The sequence below is a fragment of the Stegostoma tigrinum genome, chromosome 16, assembly GCF_030684315.1.
Source record: "Stegostoma tigrinum isolate sSteTig4 chromosome 16, sSteTig4.hap1, whole genome shotgun sequence".
NCBI lineage: Eukaryota > Metazoa > Chordata > Chondrichthyes > Orectolobiformes > Stegostomatidae > Stegostoma > Stegostoma tigrinum.
In genome coordinates, this window is record NC_081369.1 from 64,255,630 (window position 1) to 64,275,397 (window position 19,768).

At 50.3% G+C, this 19,768-nt stretch overlaps 1 protein-coding gene across 1 annotated transcript; it reads left to right on the top strand.

Moving 5' to 3' along the window:
- Window positions 1-3,080: 3,080 nt before the first annotated feature.
- ciao2b (cytosolic iron-sulfur assembly component 2B) lies at window positions 3,081-19,394 on the top strand. Its single transcript, XM_048546546.2, has 5 exons — window positions 3,081-3,219; window positions 7,352-7,431; window positions 10,692-10,817; window positions 15,749-15,794; window positions 18,568-19,394. Exons 1-5 carry the CDS (start codon window positions 3,093-3,095, stop codon window positions 18,663-18,665), a joined length of 477 nt encoding a protein of 158 aa, XP_048402503.1. The 5' UTR covers window positions 3,081-3,092; the 3' UTR covers window positions 18,666-19,394.
- Window positions 19,395-19,768: the final 374 nt, after the last annotated feature.

Genomic DNA, 19,768 nt, shown 5'->3' on the forward strand with positions numbered 1-19,768 from the left:
TGAAGTTGGAACCATGGTAGCCAATTGGATCACTTTCACAAACATAGTCAGCAGTAAGTCTACACTCACTGTTGCCTGTGAGATTACTATTGGCCAGAAAACATGCCAGAACTCTCCAGCCCATTGTCAAGTAGCCCCATGCAATTTTTAATGCTTTTTTAAATGCTTTTCTTGGGATGTGGGAAATCCTGATAACGCCAACATTTGCTGCCCATCTCTAATTATCTGTGAACTGAGTGGTTTGCTCAGTCATTTCAGAGGACAGTTAAGAGTTAATCACATTAGAGTCACATTGTTTTTACAGCAATCAACAGTTTCATGATTATTATTAATGATTCTAGGTTTTTAAAAAGGTAGAGTGACCAAAAAACTGCTTTCTCATTAGAGAGAGTGCACACCAATGGAGGTTTACCCGAAGGGTCACCATGCCTCAGGCAAGGGGTGCTGTTGAGAAGGAGAGTCCTTTATGCTAACCTTAGCTGGTGTAGGAATTGAACCCACACTGTTAGCATCGCAAACCAGCTGCCCAGCCAACTAAGCTAACCAACACCCTTCCAGATTTTACAAGTAACAGATCTGCTGCCAGTCTTTGGGAAGGCAGACACTGCATAGAGTTTCAGCCAGATTTCTGTGATTCAGTGGCTTGTTTGGATATCGAAGCATGAGGGTGGGTTATGGAATGATGAAACTGAGCTGGGACAGTCCAGGGCAACTAGAGATAGGCAATAAATGCTGGTCCAACCAGCAATGCCCCACTCCACAAGGATAAAATAATTGGCAGCACGGGAAAGGACGAAGAAGAGGGAAGTTTCCTGGCATTTATGTCCACTCTATGTTTATTTCCCACTGGGTTAAACTCTCCTCCCTTTCACACTGAAGGCTTGTTTGATTCCATTTGTTCATGAGGAGAACAGAACATCCTCATTCGTTAAGGGTTGGTACTCGGCTCTGGAAAGCTGTAGCACACCACCATCTGCTGATGACAGCCTGGAAATGAGACAAAAAAAAACTCGGAAATTTCTGGAGAAACTTAACAGGTTCGGCAGCATCTGTGGAGAAAGAAAGAGAGTGAACACTGCCAGTCCAGTGACCCTTCTTCAGAACTTATTCAGACAAAAACAAAGTACTGTGGGTATTGGAAATCAGAAATAAAGACATAAAATACATTTGGCAGATTTTGTGGATTGAGAAAACAGTGAACACTTCAGGTTGATGACTGTAAGCTGGACGACATCCTTTGAGGTGAGCGGGAATGTGCCAGAAGTCACGGTCCACAGTGGTGCCAATGTTTTAGATAGCAAGAGGAATAAATTCCTGATGACAGACCTGCTGTTTTTTATTTGAGAGTAAACTTTGTTTGGAAAGCAGTTCAAAGCATTTCACAAAGGGTTGGTTAACCAAATTTTTGTTTGTTTAAAAGAGTGTCAAAAGAGAGAGATATTTGGGGGTTGGTGAGGGAACTGTTAAGGCGTTTCTAATGTGATTAAACCTCACACAAAGCAGTTTAAGGATAGAGAGAAAATGTTTTTGGTCACAAGTTCAAATGAGCACACAGAAGGGAAACGGTCTGTGTGCCAGTATGAATCCTGTATATAGGCAATTTGAGGTCTACGTGCATATGGTAGCTGTGATCTGATCAGGCAGGGGTTATTCTGCCTGGAATACAGGAAGCTGAGGGAAGTTTTAATTTGGGTAAAATTATATATATTACCATTCATACAGTGTCGCTGGGTCAAAATCTTGGAACTCCCTCCCCGAGGCCAATGTGGATCAACCTACAGCACATGGACTGCAGCTGTTCAAGAAGGCAGCTCACCAACACCTCTTCAAGGGCAACTAGGAATGGACAATAACAATGCTGGGCCAGCCAGCGATGTCCGTACCCCACAAGTGAGTAAAGCAAAAATAGGCCCAAATATTGGATTTGAAAGGATCCATGTCTGTTCGTGGAGCAGCTGATACCCAGGGAGCAGAAGATGAACAATTGGCAAAAAAAATTTCAAAGCAGGGTTTGAAGTTAGGTACTTTCACTCAGCAGTTGGTGAAGAAAGGATGAACAGTTTGGGTGTATACGCGTTGGGGATAAGAAGAATGAGAGGGATCTCATTGGCACTGGTGAGCTCCTGACAGAACTTGATAGGGTAGATTCCTGGAGCATGTTCCCTCTTGTGAGGGAGACGAAACTAAAACTAGGGCACAGATTAAAAACCAGATGGAGATGAGTTCTTTTTCTCTTGGTGTGCTGTGAGTGAGCAGTGGACGCTCGGCCATTGTATATATTCAGTGCTGTGCTGAATTGGCTTTCGATACACAACGGGTCCACGGGCTCTGTTACACTCGGGGCAGAGGGTTGAGACAGGAAGGAGCGGGTGGGGCGTTGGCGTGGCAGTGCGCTCCTTTTGCTGTTTTCACCTGGCTTCCATTTCCTTCCCCGATGGCAAGTCTCGAGGAGCTTGACGCCTTCCCGGATGCCTCTCCTTCACTTTGGGCCGGCGGGTGCCTGTAGGAATGTCGCACTTTGCCCGTGAGGCCTTGAGTGTATCACTGAAGCACCTGCCCACCTGGGGCTCACCTGCCCGTATCAGAGCTGGGAATACAGCGCTTGCCTGGGGAGTGTCAGGTCGGTCATTCGGACAATGTGTGCAGCCCACCGTAGCCGATCAAGGTGAGGGGTCAGTGTACCGCCTAGGGACTCACTCTGAGAGTGGACGAGCATCATCCTCATCTGTAAGGGACCTCCAGTAATGACGAGTCAAGGGTAAGGGGTTGGGGGGCACAGGAAAATGGAGTTATTTATAACATGTCAGTGTTGGTTGGAGGGGCCGAATGGCCTAGCCCTGTGTTCCATGGTAGAGGATTGGAACTGACTGCCTGAAAAGAGAGACAGAAACTCTAAGCGTGTTTAAAACACTGTAACCTCCAGAGCCCGGGAGCTGGGCATTGGGTCGAACTGGCAGCGACACGATGGGCCGAACGGCCTCCCTGCCGTTACCATGGAGGCACGAAACCCCTGCGCCCTGTTGTCCAATGGGAGCTGGTGCCCTCTGACCCGGATCCGGAAGTGTTGTGGGTGGGCGGGGAGTGGGGCTGTCATGGCGGCCGGAGCGCGGCTGGAGAACGCGAACCCTTTGATCTACGGGCGGAGCTCGGAGCGGCCTCTCACCGCCCGGGAGCAGGAGGAGGAGGCGGTGGACATCATCGACAACCGGGAGATCTTTGATATCCGGGGGGAGGGCCGGACCCGACCGCGGGGATGGGATGGGGGCCGGGAAAATGGGGAGGGGGATGTGAGGGGGGGGGATGTGAGGAGGGGGAGGATGTGAGGAGGGGGAGGGGGATGTGAGGAGGGGGAGGGGATGTGAGGAGGGGGAGGGGGAGGGGGATGGGAGGAGGGGGAGGGGGAGGGGGATGGGAGGGAGGGGGGGGGAGGGGGATGGGAGGGGGGGGGGGGAGGGGGATGGGAGGAGGGAGGGGAGGGGAGGGGGATGGGAGGAGGGAGGGGGATGGGGGGGGGAGGGGAGGGGGGGGGGGATGGGAGGAGGGAGGGGGATGGGGGGGGGAGGGGAGGGGGGGGGAGGGGAGGGGGGGGGAGGGGGGGATGGGGGGGGGATGGGGGGGGGAGGGGAGGATGGGGGGGGGAGGGGGGGGATGGGGGGGGGAGGGGGGGATGGGGGGGGGAGGGGGATGGGGGGGGAGGGGGAGGGGGGGATGGGGGGGGGAGGGGGGGATGGGGGGGGGAGGGGGATGGGGGGAGGGGAGGAGGGGGGGGAGGGGAGGGAGGGGAGGGGGGGGAGGGGAGGGGGGGGAGGGGAGGGAGGGGAGGGGAGGGGAGGGGGGGAGGGGGATGGGGGGGGAGGGGATGGGAGGAGGGGGGGGGAGGGGGATGGGGGGAGGGGAGGGGGGGGATGGGGATGGGAGGAGGGGGGGGAGGGGAGGAGGGGAGGGGGAGGGGAGGAGGGGGAGGGGAGGAGGGGGAGGGGGGGATGGGGGGGGAGGGGGATGGGAGGAGGGGGGGGGAGGGGGATGGGAGGAGGGGGGGGGGATGGGGGGAGGGGGATGGGAGGAGGGGGGGGGGGGGATGGGGGGAGGGGGGGGGAGGGGGGGGGTGGGGGGAGGGGGGGGGAGGGGAGGGGGGGATGGGGGGAGGGGGGGGAGGGGGGGATGGGGGGAGGGGAGGGGGAGGGGGGGGAGGGGAGGGGGGGATGGGGGAGGGGAGGGGGAGGAGGGGGATGGGGGGAGGGGAGTGGGGGGAGGGGAGGGGGAGGAGGGGGATGGGGGAGGAGGGGGATGGGGGGAGGGGGGGGATGGGGGGAGGGGAGGGGGAGGAGGGGGATGGGGGGAGGAGGGGGGATGGGGGGGGAGGGGGGGTATGGGGGGAGGGGGGAGGGGGGGAGGAGGGGGATGGGGGGAGGGGGGGATGGGGGGAGGGGGGGGGATGGGGGGGGGAGGAGGGGGGGGAGGGGGATGTGGGGGGGATGATGTTGGGGATGGGTGGGGGAGGGGGATGTGGGGGGGATGATGTTGGGGATGGGTGGGGGAGGGGGATGGGGGGGGATGATGTTGGGGGATGGGTGGGGGAGGGGGATGTTGGGGGGGATGATGTTGGGGATGGGTGGGGGAGGGGGATGTGGGGGGGATGGGTGGGGGAGGGGGATGTTGGGGGGATGATGGTTGGGGATGGGTGGGGGAGGGGGGATGATGTTGGGGATGGGTGGGGGAGGGGGATGATGTTGGGGATGGGTGGGGAGGGGGATGATGTTGGGGATGGGTGGGGGAGGGGGATGATGTTGGGGATGGGGGATGATGTTGGGATGGGGGGATGATGTTGGGGATGGGGGATGATGTTGGGGATGGGGGGATGATGTTGGGGATGGGGGGATGATGTTGGGGATGGGGGATGATGTTGGGGATGGGGGGATGATGTTGGGGATGGGTGGGGGAGGGGGATGATGTTGGGGATGGGTGGGGGAGGGGGATGATGTTGGGGAGGGGGATGGGTGGGGGAGGGGGATGATGTTGGGGAGGGGGATGGGTGGGGGAGGGGGATGATGTTGGGGATGGGTGGGGGAGGGGGATGGGTGGGGGAGGGGGATGATGTTGGGGGGATGGGTGGGGGGAGGGGGATGTGGGGGGATGATGTTGGGGATGGGTGGGGGAGGGGGATGTGGGGGGGATGATGTTGGGGATGGGTGGGGGGGGGGATGTGGGGGGGATGATGTTGGGGATGGGGTGGGGGAGGGGGATGTGGGGGGGATGATGTTGGGGAGGGGGATGATGTTGGGGGATGGGTGGGGGAGGGGGATGGGTGGGGGAGGGGGATGATGTTGGGGATGGGTGGGGGGAGGGGGATGGGTGGGGGAGGGGGTGTGTTGGGATGGGTGGGGGTGGGGGATGGGTGGGGGTGGGGGATGATGTTGGGGTGGGGTGGGGAGGGGGATGGGTGGGGGAGGGGGTTGATGTTGGGGATGGGTGGGGGGGAGGGGGATGATGTGGGGGATGGGTGGGGGAGGGGGATGTGTTGGGGAGGGGGATGGTGGGGGGGGATGGTGGGGGAGGGGGTGATGTGGGGATGGGTGGGGGAGGGGGGGATGGGTGGGGGGAGGGGGATGATGGGAAGGGGATGTGGGGGGAGGGGGATGTGAGGGGATGTGGGGGGGAGGGCATGTGGGGGGGGATGGGTATGTGGGGGGGGAGGGGGATGATGGGAAGGGGATGTGGGGGGGAGGGGGATGATGGGAAGGGGATGTGGGGGGGAGGGGGATGATGGGAAGGGGGATGTGGGGGGGAGGGGGATGATGGGAAGGGGATGTTGTGGAGGGGGATGATGGGAAGGGGATGTTGTGGGAGGGGGATGTTGAGGGGGATATGGGGGGAGGGGGATGTTGAGGGGGATATGGGGGGAGGGGGATATGGGGGTGGGGATATGGGGGGGTATGGGGGTGGGGAATATGGGGGATGGCGGCCAGGAAATTGGGGATGAGGCTGAGGGGGGGATGGGGAGGGGAATGTGGGGGGGAGGGGGATGATGGGGGAGTGGGATGGGGGGAGGGGGATGATGGGGGAGTGGGATGGAGGGGGAGTGGGATGGAGGGGGAGGGGATGATGGGGAGGGGGATGGGGATGATGGGGGAGTGGATGGGGGAGGGGGATGATGGGGGAGTGGGATGTGGGGATGATGGGGGAGGGGGGATGTGGGGATGATGGGGGAGGGGGATGTGGGGAGTGGGGATATGTGGGGGTGTGGGGGTGGGGAATATGGGGATGGGGGCCAGGAAATGGGGGGGGGGGGTGTGGGGATATGGGGGGGTATGGGGATGGGGGCCAGGAAATGGGGGATGGGGGAGGGGGATGTGGGGAGTGGGGATATGGGGGGACTGGGATGGGGGCCAGGAAATGGGTGAGGGGGGAGGGTTAGGGGGATGTGGGGATGATGGGGGAGTGGGGATATGGGGGGAGCGGGATTGGGGTGTGGGGGGATGGGGGATGGGGGTGGGGATATGGGGGGATGGGGATATGGAAGGGTATGGGGGTGGGGAATATGGGGATGGGGGTGGGGAATAAGGGGATAGGGATCGGGGGGAATATGGGCATTGGGGGGGAGTATGGGGGTGGGGGTATGGGTATGGGGATGGGGCGGAATATGTGGATAGGGATGGGGGGGAATATGGGCATGAGGGGGAATATGGGGATAGGGATTGGGGGGGAGACGGGGATGGGGGGAGACGGGGATGGGGGGAGATGGGGATGGGGGGGAAGTGGGGCATGTGGTGGGGATGGGGACGGGGTGGGTGGGGTCTGGGGATGAGGGGTTGGGGGCCAGGCAGTGGGGGGGTGGGGCATGGGGGTGTAGGCCGAGCGTCGGGCCCCCGGAGGGAGACTGTGTGTGAAGCGGGAACCCTGTCTCAGGGCCGGCGGCTGCCCGAGGAACATTCTCTCACCCCGGGGTCCTGTAGATGTGAAGACGGAGGTTTTACAGAGGCACCAGCAGGGAGTTTGTGGTTTATGCAACTGGGGAGTGTACATGGGAGGACCAGGGACTCTAGGCTCTGGACAAGCTGTGTATTCAACCAGTTAAAACAGAATGTGCTGAAAAAATTCAGCAGGTCTGTGGGGACAGACACAGTGTTTACATTTCATGTCCAATACAACTCTTCTGTGTGTTTAACCAGCCTTCTGCTGCTCTGTGTTGGACAGTTCAAACCTGTTTTGAGGGAGTTTTCAGGTTTTCTTTAAATTCTTAACCTGTTCCTACTCTGCCCCATTCACTTCAGCGTAATGAAGGGTTTTATTTCCAAGCAGTGAAAGTTGTCAATGCAGTGTGCGCTGTGGAAACTTTCCTTAATGTATGTACATCTGATCAGGTCGATCAATGACCCAGAGCATCCGCTGAGTCTGGAGGAGTTAAATGTTGTGGAACAGCTTCGAGTTAACGTAAGTATGTTTTAATGGTTGAGATGGTTTCAAAAGAAGATTGTTATCATTCCAGGTATCGCTGATAAGGGATGGATTCCTAAGCAATTAAACTTTACTTAAGAAATTAGAAAGGGATTGCCTGCCAACCCTCAAAAGTTGTGGTTCAATGGGTAGATAAGCCCAGAAATGTGACCATATGGGCACAATGAATCTTTGTGTATGTGAGGAGTAGTCACGTATTGAAATGTGGGCAGTAATTAGTTCCTAGATTATCATAACCTTATCATGGTGGTGCCTTGAGGGAGGACAGAAATGGGAGGAGGTGAATAAAAGCATCGATTGTGATGAAATATGTTGTTTCTCTGTATTTTCGATAATTGTGGCTAGAACTGAAAAAACACAGAAAAATGGTAGTTTTATCCACATGTGAGACAGTGCTTTGAGGAACGTGCACAAGAGCTAAGCTGTGTTCAGTAATTCTCTGCATCAGTGTGATTTAGGTAGCTCGAGTTCTTAGTGTTAAACCAGATTCTTGGACTGAATTTCCTGTGGCACGGGGTGGGATGATGGGTTCCAGTCCCAGCCCTGGCCAGTGTCTTCAGTGCATAACCCAGGCTGACAGTGCTAGCGCAGGACTGAGGGAGTGCTGCAGTGCCAGAGGTTCCATCTTCTGGATGAGATGTTAAACCAAGACCCTGTCTGCCCTTTCAATTGGTATATACAATCCCACAGTATTAATCACAGGTAATCTGATTGTAACCTCAACTCCACTTTCCTGTCTACATCCCTTGATTCCCTGATAGGTCAAGAATCTGCCTAAATTAGCCTCAAATATAATGAAAGATATCAGACCACCCCAACTTTGAGTACACAGCCCCAATTTATTCACCCTTTCCTCATGACAACCACTCATTCCCTGCTACCAATTTAGTGGACCTATGCTCTGCTAATGCAAGAGTATTCTTCCTTAAAAAATGTAGACCAAAATGTTCCAGTGTGATCTGTCAAAAGCCCCATATAATTACAGCAAAATGTCCTATTCTTGTAATCCAATCCCCTTGCAATAAAGCCACCAGGCTATTTGCCTCCTTTATGCTTGTCATACTGTATTTTAACTTTGTTCTTGTGTGATTACATCCATGTCTCTCTAAACATCAATATTAAAAGATTTTTCCCTTTATGAAGTAGTTTTTCTCTCTCTTCCCCATATTATGCTCCATCTGCCACCTTGCTCATTCACCATCTGTCTACATACATGTGGCCTCTTCACAGCTTCCATTCCCACCTATCAGGAAATCAGTATGGTTAGAATAAATAAGGAGGTTGTTTGGCGCATCAAGTCTGTGCTGGTCTCCAAAGGAGCATTTCACTTCATCCCGCTTTCTAGTCTTCTCCCTATGTGGCCAGACAAAATTTTCCTTTTCAAACATCAACGCATTGCCCTTTAAAATGCTCCATTAAAGCAGTGTTCACATTCTTGGGGCACAAACCATTTCCAGACCCAAACTATTTGCTGATCATCTTAAATCTCTGCCCTCTAGTTCTAGCTTTGTTTATCACCAAATTTCTGGTATCCCAACCGATATTCAACATTGCTCATTTTCTCTAAGTTAAAGGTTCGTCTGGTTTGTATGTGCATGGGCCACAGTTATTCCTGTCTCTTGATGGAACGTTGCTTGTTCCAGTCCTGCTCAGGAGCCTCCTAAAAACATTTTGTCCAGTACATTAACATCGTAGGTGCTGTCTAGAATTGGAAACATTCTTCACTTTTGCTTCCAGTTTCTGTCCTTCTATCACCTTCATCTGGCCCACCTCTAAAACTTCTCTTCCATGTTTCCATTTCTGGGGATGGGCTGCTCATTAATATCTGTTATAAACCCATAGCTCCCACATTTCCCTGACTACACTTCCTATCTCATTCCTTCTTGTAAGAATGCAATTCCATTTGTCCTCATTTTCCGCTTCAATCTCTGCATTCAGAGGATCATATCACACCGTCTTTAGAAGGATGCCACCACCAAACATACCTCGCCCTCTACTTCTTTGTCAACATTTTGCAGGGACTGTTGTGTCCAGGATACATCAGCACACTCCTCTCATTTCTACCTTTTCACCTCATGGTACCTTCAAATGGAATTTCAGAAGTATAGCATTTGCCCTGTACTTTCTTCTTGCCATACTCTGCAGGGCTCTGATACATCTTCCAGGTGAAGCAGTGTTTTATTTATTACTTTCAATCTAGTTTACTATATTCATTGCTGACAAATGTAGTTTCTCCCACCACCCACCCCCAATATTGTTGAGGCCAAAAGCATACTAATACAATTAGCATTCCCCTTATCTTTTGCTGTGGACATCTTCACCATTTTTTTCCACTCCGTGTCCCCCCTCAGTCAACATCAAAATACCATTGTTTTCCAGCCCCCTTCAGATTCAAAAAATGAGCCAAGGGACTCCACATTAACTCTGTTTCTGTCTGCACGGCCCTCCGAGTTTCTCCATCACTTTGTCTTCAGATCAGCGAAATCCGGTGATCATTGTATTGCTGTTTTTGAGAGCATGCTGTGCACAAGTTGCCAGCAGCGTTTCCTGCTTCAAAAAGTACTTCCCAGGCTGTAAAGTGCTTTGAGACAAGTTTTAGATTTATAAACTGACTGTTGTGAATACTGTGAATGTAAACTGAATAATTTCTGTGCTGGGTGATTAAACCCCAGACTACACATGTGCCTTGTTTGTGATGCATAAATTAGCATCGATATAAATTTTGTGTGAAATTGTCTCTTCTGGACATTTTGATTCTAGTGTGACTGAGTAGCTGACTAACCAAACTGCGGTTGGAGGTTCTGACATCACTGATTTAATATAACCAGGATAGAATCTAAACTCTGCTCGTGACCTAATTCTCACCAAGTCCTGTTCATCCACCATTCCCAATCTCACCTGCTTTGCTCCAGGTTTTGGCAGTGATTTTAAATATGCTTAACACCCAGTTAAAACCCTTTAATGCCTTGCCCCTCCCTATCTGTGTTATCTCCACCGACCCTGCAACCCGCTGAAATTTCTGGGTTTCCATTGTTAATCTCTGGAGCATCTTTGATTTTCAATCGCTCTGCTACTGTCAGCTGTGCCTTCAGCTGCCTGAGCCCCAATCTCTGGATTTATCACCCGAGACCTCTCTTCTTTGAGACCCTGGGTGGGCTTGGCCTTTGTACAGTGTGGGGAGTAGCTGTGCTTCCCAGTTTGCTGTGGTAAACTTGATTTTCTTGTCTGTACACCAGGTGGTTGACCATGAGAACAGTGTATCAGTGGCCTTCACACCGACCATCCCTCATTGCAGCATGGCTACTCTCATTGGCTTATCCATTAAAGTCAAGTTGCTGCGCTCGCTGCCTGCCCGCTTCAAGGTGAGAGTTGGCTACCTGGTAACTGCAAGTATGTTAATTGTCTATAATCAGTATGTATTTAGTAACTACCTGACAATCACTGCATGTTAATTATCTAGCGATTCTGTGTATGTTAGGTATCTGGTAGATTGACTGTAAGTAGTTATCTGATGATCTGATAGTATTTTCATTCATTCATGGGACATGGGCGTCACTGGCTGGGCCCAGCATTTATTGCACATCGCTAGTTGCCTTTGAGAAGATGGTGGTCAGCTGCCTTCTTGAACCACTGTAGGGTAGACCCACAGTACCCTTAGGGAGGGAATTCCAGGATTTTGATCAGCAACACTGAAGGCACGGCACTGTATTTCCAAGTCAGGATGGTGAGTGGCCTGGAGGGGAACTTGCAGGGGCTGGTGTTTCAATGTATCTGCTGTCCTTGTCCTTCTAGATGGAAGTAGTTCTGTGGAAGATGATGCCTAAGGATCTTCAGTGAATTTTTGCAGTGCATCTTGTAGATGGTACACACTGCTGCTTGGAGTAAATGGATGTTTGTGGCTTTGGTGCCAATCAAGCTTTGTCCTGGAGTGTTGTTGGAGCTGCATCACCCAGGAGGACGGGGTTAGTGTGTGTTAATTCTTTGGCAGGTTGTGAATGTGTTGTTTGCTTGATAATCTGAGTGTGTTTGTTAATGACTGTGTAACCTGTGAGGGTACAGAGATAACAAGGTGTAGAGCTAGATGAGCACAGCAGACCAAGCGGCGTCAGAGGAGCAGGAAAGCTGACGTTTCGGGTCTGGACCCTCCTTCAAAAATGAGGGAGGGGTAGGGGATTCTGAAATAAATAAAGAATGGGGGGGTGAAGGTAGGTGGAAGGTGGATAGAGGAGCAGACATGTGGAGAGGTAGATGGACAGGTCAAAGAGGTGAGGATGGAGCCAGTAAAGATGAGTGTAGGTGGGGAGTTAGGATGGGGGTTGGTCAGTCAAGAGAAAATGGACAGGTCAAGGAGGCGGGGACGAGGCTGGTGGGAGTGGGGGTTAAAATGGGAGAAGAGGACAGATGGGAGAAAAGACAGACAGGTCAGGGAGGCGGGGACAAGCCGGACTGGTTTTGGGGTGCAGTCAGGGTTGGGAACAAGCTGGGCTGGTTTTGGGATGTGGGTGAGCGTGGGGAGATTTTGAAGCTTGTGAAATCCACATTGATACCATTGGGCTGCAGGGTTCCCAAGTGAAATGAGTTGCTATTCCTGCAGCCTTCGGGTGGCATCGTTGTGGCACTGAAGGAGGCCTAGGATGGACATGTCGTTCAAGGAGTGGGGGGGTGTAGTTTGAAGTGGTTCGTGACTGGGAACTGCAGTCATTTGTCACGAACCAAGCGTAGGTGTTCCACAAAGCGGTCTCCAAGCCTCTGTTTGGTTCCTTGATGTAGAGGAGGCCATATTGGGAACAGCGGATACAGTATACCACGTTATCAGATGTGCAGGTGAGCATCTGTTTAATGTGGAAGGTTTTCTTGGGACCTGGGATGGGGGTGAGGGAGGAGGTGTGGGGGCAAGTGTAGCACTTCCTGCGGTTGCAGGGAAAAGTGCCAGAGGTGGTGGGGCTAGTAGGGAGTGTGGAGTGGACAGGGATGTTATGGAGAGTGCGGTCCCTCCAGAAGGCAGATAAGGGTGGGGAGGAAAAATTGTCCACCTTAACCCCTGCCCCCATCCCCTACCTACCAGCCTCATCCCTGCCTCCTTCACCTATCTGTCTTCCCTTGACTGACCAATCCCCATTCTAACTGCTCACCTATACTCATCTTTACTGGCTCCATCCCCGCCTCCTTGACCTGTCTGTCTCCTCTCTACCTATCTGCTCCTTTATCCATCTTCCATCCGCCTCGCCCCTCTCTCACTTTATTTCAGATTCCCTTTCCCCTCCCCAATTTCTGAAGAAGGGTCCAAACCTGAAATGCCAGCCTTCCTGCTCCTCTGATGCTGCTTGGCCTGCTGTGTTCATCCAGCTCTACACCTTGTTATCTCAGATTCTCCAGCATCGGCAGTTCCTACTATCTCTGAACCTGTGAGGGTGACTTTTTTAAATTCATTCACAGAATATGCATGTCACTTGCCAGACCAGCATTTATTGCCCATTCTTGATTGCATACAGGGCAGTTAAGAGACAAATCAACTCTATAGCTATGGATTTGGAGTTACATATAGTCCAGACCAAGCAGTTTCCTTTCCTAAGGGACATGAGTGAACCAGATGGCTTTTTCTTAAGCATCAGCAATGATTTTATGTCATGATTAAGCTTTTCCAGATATTTATTGAATGCACATTCCAGTATCTGCCACTGCCCAGGGCATGATATGAATCCAGGTCCCCAGAATGCAATGATAACATTAAGCCATCGTGTCCCTGAGATTTTGGTTACCTGTCATCTCATTGCGTGCTGTTACCTTGTAACTTGTGTGTGTACCTATCCAGATGGGGTTTAATTCAGATGTGTGCAAGGTGTTGTATTTTGGTTGGATGGGTAGGCTGCAACATCTTTCCCTGGAGCTTTGGAGGCTGAGGGGTGACCATATAAAGATTACTAAAATTGTGAGGCATAGATAAGGTGAATAGGCAAGCAGGACTTGGACAGTTAATGTCAGAGCCCTGGGAGATATTATCAAACCGAGAGACCTAGGGGTGCAAGTACATAGAGTCCCCTAGGAAAAGACGTTGGCTATTCATCTTATCTCTGCCCCTCATGATTTTACAAACCTTTATAAAGGTCATACCTCAGTCTCTGACACTCCAGGGAAAAATTCCCAGCCTATCCAGCTTTAAACCCTCCAGTCCCAGCAACAGTCTTGTGGCTGGGTGGTGAAGGAGGCATTTGGAATGCTTGCCTTCATTGGTCAAAGTACTGAGTGCAGGCATTGCGATGTCATACTGCGGCTGTATAGTACATTGATGAGGCCACTTTTAGAATACTGTGTATAACTCTGCTCACCCCGCTGTGGGAAAGATGTTGTTAAACTGGAAAGGGTGCAGAAAAGATGTACAAGACTGTTGCTGGGACTGGAGGGTTTAAAGCTGGATAGGCTGGGAATTTTTCCGTGGAGTGTCAGAGACTGAGGTATGACCTTTATAAAGGTTTGTAAAATCATGAGGGGCAGAGATAAGATGAATAGCCAATGTCTTTTCCTAGGGGACTCTAGTACTAGAGGGCATAGGTTTGGGATGAAAGGGAAACAATTTAAAGGGACCTGAGGGACAACTTTTTGACGCAGGATGGTAGGAAAGAGGTGGTACAGGCAGGTACAATTACAACATTTAAAGGACATTTGGACAGGTCAATGAATAGGAAGGGTTTAGAGGGATATGGGCCAGATGCAGGCCAATGGAAAAAGACCAGTTTAGGATACCTGGTCAACATGGATGAGTTGGGCCGAAGGGCCTGTTTCCTTGCTGTGTGGCATTTGGTGACTATCTTGTTGATGGCCTCTAGTCATGCTCTTCGCAACAAAACAAAACGTTTCAGAATTTAAAGACTGTTTCCGTTCCTCCTTGAGCCTTCATTTTTTTCCAAGACAGGAGAGACCTGGCCGTTAATCCTCTTCAGACAGGGCATTTACTCACCCTTCTCATTATCATCCTCGTAATTTTGTTTCACACTTCTCTAATATTTCCCTTTTAAATATAACTTGGTGATCAAAACAGTACACAAAAGTCTGTGTTTTGTCAGTTAGCTGGGAATTTGAGAGTTAGTCACCCGGTAATTTTTGGTGTTCATTTATGGTATTTTCTTGGTAATCTAAGTGTGTGCTAGTTAGCTGATATTCTGCTTGTATGCTTTACATGGTCATCTGGGAATGTGTCTCTGGTAATCTGTGTGTCAGTTAAGCTGCAGACAATGAATGTGTGTTACCTGTCTTGATAAATCCACAAAAAAAGGAGCTGACTTGATGATTAGTGCAAATCTGCATCACTGCTGTAAAAATGTTCCAGGAAATCAGTCTAGTTCCACCTTCAGTCACTGATCTGAGGTGATTCTGGACATGTAGTAGGACCAATGGTTCTTCTTTATCAAAGAGTTGGCACGGGAACAGTGCCCTGTATCAAATCATGTGTATAATACAGGAAGGGTACTTCACAAAGGTTGCCTTTGCTCATAATGCTGTTTAGTCACTGCAGCAAACACATTCCCCTATGTTTCCTGCCTTATATGTTTCAAGATAATACTGTGTGCAGTTCTCGTCTCTCTGCTGTAGGAAGGATGTTGTGAAATTTGACAGGCCTATTTGCCACCTTCAAGGACATTTAAATGGTCATTGGATAAACATATGGATAATAATGGAATAGTGTAGGTTAGATGGGCTTCAGATTAGTTCACAGGTCGGCGCAACATCAAAGGCCGAAGGACCTGTACTGCGCTGTAGTGTTCTATGTTCAGAAAAGATTTACAAGGATGTTGTTGAGACTGGAAGGTTTCAACTATGGGGAGAAGCTGAATAGGTTGGGGCTATTTTCTGTGGCACTTCGAAGGCTGGGGGGTTGACGTTATAGAGTTTATAAAACCATGAGAGGGTATGGATAGGGTGAGTAGACAAGGACTTTTCCCTGGGGTGGGTGAGTCCAAAACTAGAGGGTATAGGTTTAAGGTGAGAGGGGAAAGATTTAATAGGGATCTAAGGAGCAACCTTTTCATGCACAGCGTGGTGTGTGTATCGAATGAGTTGCCAGAGGAAGTGGTGGAGGCTGGTACATTACAACATTTAAAAGGTACCTGGATGGGGATATGAATAGGAAGGGTTGAGAGGGTTATGGGCCAAATGCTGGCAGAAGGGAGTAGATTTATATAGGATATCTGGTCGGCATAGATGAGTTGGATTGAAGGGTCTATTTCCGTTCTGTATTTTTCTATGACTCTATAACACCTGGATTTTAATGTCTAATGTTGAGTTGTTCTTATTCTAGGTGGATGTCCACATTACTCCAGGAACTCATGCTTCTGAAAATGCAGGTGATCAATCTTTGTATTTCTGAGAGATTTAGTGTGGCCCTATACTGGCAGCTGGGGGAGCAGTCAAGCACCTTGAGGTCTTCCCTGCCAACTGCCCCAGATATTGTTAACTGAGCTCCATAGAACAGCATAGGCCCTTTGGCCCATGATGTTGTGCCGGCCTATTATCCTACTAAGATCAATCTACCCTGCATACCCTACATTTTGTTCTCCTTCATGTGCCTATCCAAGAGTTGCTTAACAGTTTCTAAAGTATCTTGACTCCACTACAACAGCTGGCAGCGCATTCCATGCACCCACCACTCTCTGTGTAAAGAACCTACCGCTGACATCCCCCCTATACCTTCCTTCAATCACCTTAAAATTATGGCCCCTCGTAATAGCCATTTCCGCCGTGGGAAGAAAGTCTCTGATTATCCACTCTATCTGTGCCTCACATCATCTTGTAAGCCTCTATCAAGTCACCTCTCATCCTTCTTTGCTCCAATGAAAAAAGCCCTAGCTCCCTCAATCTTCCCTCATAAGACCTGACTTCCAGTCCTCTCCTCTGCACTCTGTCTAAAGCTTCCACATCTTTCTTAAAATGAGGTGACCAGAACAATATTCTAAATGTGGACTAACCCAAGTTTTATAGAGCTGCAGCATAACCTCACAGCTCTTAAACTCAATTCCCCCGCCAATGAAAGCCAATACACCATATATGTTCTTTACAACCCTATCAGCTTGGGTAGCAATTTTGAGGGATCAATGGATGTGGACCCCAAGATCCTTCTGCTCCTCCACACTGCCAAGAATCCTGCCATTAACCCTGTATTCTGCATTCAAGTTCGACCTTCCAAAATGAATCGCTTCACACTTTTCTGGGTTGATTCCATCTGTCACTTCTTTGCCTAGCTCTGCATCCTGTCAATGTTGCACCCTACAGCAGTGCTCCACGCTGTCCACAACCCCATCAACCTTCATGTCTTCAGCAAACTTTCTAACCCACCCTTCTACTTCCTTGTCCAAGTTATTTATAAAGATCACAAAAGAGCAAAAGTCCCAGAACAGATCCCTGCGGAACACCACTGGTCACTGAGCTCCAACCTGAATACTTTCCATCTGCAGCCACCCTCTGTCTTCTACTGGACAGCCAGTTTTATATCCAGACAGCCAAAATTCCCTGAATCACCTGCTTCCTTACTTTCTGAATGAGCCTACCATGGGAAACCTTTTCAAATGCCTTGCTAAAATCCATATACACCACATCCATTGCTAAACCTTCATTGATGTGTTTTGTCACATCCTCAAAGAATTCAGTAAGGCTTGTGAGGCATGACTTGCCCCTCTCAAAACCATGCTAACTATTTCTAATCAAACTGTCCTTTTCAAAATAAACATAAACACTGTCTCTCAGAATCCTCTCCAATAATTTGCCCACTACAGAAGGAAGACTGAGCAGTCTGTATTTTCCAGGATTATCCCTTTTCCCTTTCTTAAACAAGGGAATGACATTTGCTACCCTCCAATCATCTGGTACTACTCCAGTGGACAGTGACGATGCAAAGATCATCGCCAAAGCGGCAGCATTCTCTTCCCCCGATTCCCATAGTTACCTTGGGTATATCCCATCTGGCCCAGGGGACTTATCCATCCTCACGTTTTTCAAAATTTCTAGCACGTCCTCCTTCCTAACATCATCATGTTCAAGCACATCTGCCTGTTTCATGCTGTCCTCACAAATATCAAGGTCCCTCTCACAGGTAAATACTGAAGCAAAGTATTCATTAAGGACCTCCCGTACCTCCTCTCTCCCTCCATTGCCCCTGATTGCCCCTGCCCTCACTCTGGCCATCCTCTTGTTCCTCACATCAGCATAGAACACCTTGGGGTTTTCTTTGATCCTACCTGCCACGGTGTTTTCATTTCCCCTTTCTAGCTCTCCTAAGTCCATTCTTCAGTTCCTTCCTGGCTACCTTGTACAGCTGTGGAGCCCTGTCCGATCCTTGCTTCCTTCTTCCTCTTGACTAGATGTTCCACATGTCTTGTCATCCAAGGATCCTTCACCTTACCATCCTTTCCTTGCCTCAGTGGGTCAAACCTGTCAGTATCTGTAGCAACTGCTCCCTAAACAACCTCCACGTTTCTGCCGTGCATTTCCTTGAGAACATCTGATGCCAATTGGTGCTCCATAGTTCCTGCCTAATAGCATTGTAATTCCCCCTCCCCCCATTGAATACTTTCCCATACCGTCTGTTCTTATCCCTCTCCCTGACTATAGTAAAGGTCAGGGAGTTGTGATCACTATCACCGAAATACTCTTCCACTGAGAGATCTGACACCTGACCTGGTTCGTTGCCAAGCACCGAATCCAATATGGCCTCCCCTCTAGTCGGCCTGTCTATATATTGAGTCAAGGTCCTTCCTGGGCACACCTTACAAAACCTGCTGCATCTGAACTATTTGCACTTTGGAGGTTTCAGTCTATATTAGAGAAGTTGGAGTCACTGATGACCACAGCCCTGTTACTTCTACAGAGAAGAACCCAGATTGTTAACCTGTGGGCAAGTGTAGTAGCCTCCAGAGGAGGTGGATTGGAAATGGGGGGTGGGTGACTAATGAGGAGGGGGAAAGAGTGCATTCATTGAGCACGTGGCGTGGGCTGAGTCTGGGCGGAGGGTCAGTCCCTGGCCAGGCACTACAGCACAATATATGTGTCTAAAGAGTACAGCAGGTCTGTAATTCTTGCAATTCACCAGATTGTTGTTCTGAATAAATCTTCTCCTTTTTCCAGTGAACAAGCAACTGGCTGATAAAGAACGAGTGGCGGCTGCTCTGGAGAACTCACACCTATTGGAGGTTGTTAATCAATGTCTGTCAGAAAGGTTGTGACCAGACCACATCATGGGACTTGCCTGAAGCATGTCACAGCGTTTCTGAGCCCTGTGTGTGTGTCTGAGGGCTTCTGCAACGTTGGGGCTTTCCGTGAAGGGAAATCTGGGAGGTCCCTGCACGTTAGAATTCCAAGACAGGCTTTCCTATGTGTAAGTCAGTTTGTAGATAGAGAATGATTTGTGCACATTCTTATGAGTTAATGATCTGTCATTCATCGCCTACCAGCACTGTCTATTTTGTGCCCGTCTGCAGGTCAGCTAATGGGAGCTGGTAGGGACTAGCCTCCATGGCAAAGGGGTAGGTAAAGGGGCTAGTTTGTGAACATGCTGGTGTGAGGGAATAGAGATGTAGAGATCCTATCCTGATGGCTCGATCTGTGCTCAGTATGTTTCTGCAGGTGAATGACTGTGATCAGGGAGTAGGTGTAAAGTTAGGGTGGTTGAGGTCAGAGATACACGGATGGGTCGTTAGGGGTGATGCAAGTACAAACCCGTATCCCAAAATGTCTTGGCAGACTTTTCAACCTTCACTCTCCTCATTCTCTGATATACTTACGCATCATCTCAATCATACGTAAACCTACTTCCTTATACACATCCTCACACAATCTGAGTGACTACTGCATTCATCTGTTTGAGGTGTCCCATATGACAAGTGGCAATGTAAAACCATGTCCTTAAATAATTTTGAGTGTACTTCTAATAAAGCGCAGTTTATAAAACTCCACTGGCTGATGTTTTACTGCTGCAGATGTTCTTTTATAACAACATAATTTTGTTTTCTAACCTTATAAATTTATTACAAAAACTTGGAAAGTTAAAAGTTACAAACCTCAAAATATGGGAATATAAAATATATGGGAATACCATGACCTGCAATGTCTCTTACAAGCACCGCCCCTCCCCCCACAAATCCTGATGTGGAAAAATATATTTCTGTTCCTTCGTTGTGGCTGAGTCAAATTCCTGTAACTCCCTGATGGCATTGTGGTGTCATTCCACTCACAGAGTGCAGCAGCTCAGGAAGGCAGCTCACCATCACCACCTCAGGTGCAACTAGAGATGGGCAATAAATCCTAGCCCAGCCAGTAACTCCCACAT

Excerpts from the sequence above, each read along its gene's own strand:
- ciao2b (XM_048546546.2), top strand. The coding sequence starts at position 3,093 with ATGGCGGCCGGAGCGCGGCTGGAGAACGCGAACCCTTTGATCTACGGG. Across the intron at positions 10,818-15,748 it reads CGCTGCCTGCCCGCTTCAAG|GTGGATGTCCACATTACTCC; the intron begins GTGAGAGTTGGC and ends TTCTTATTCTAG. Across the intron at positions 15,795-18,567 it reads TCATGCTTCTGAAAATGCAG|TGAACAAGCAACTGGCTGAT; the intron begins GTGATCAATCTT and ends TCCTTTTTCCAG.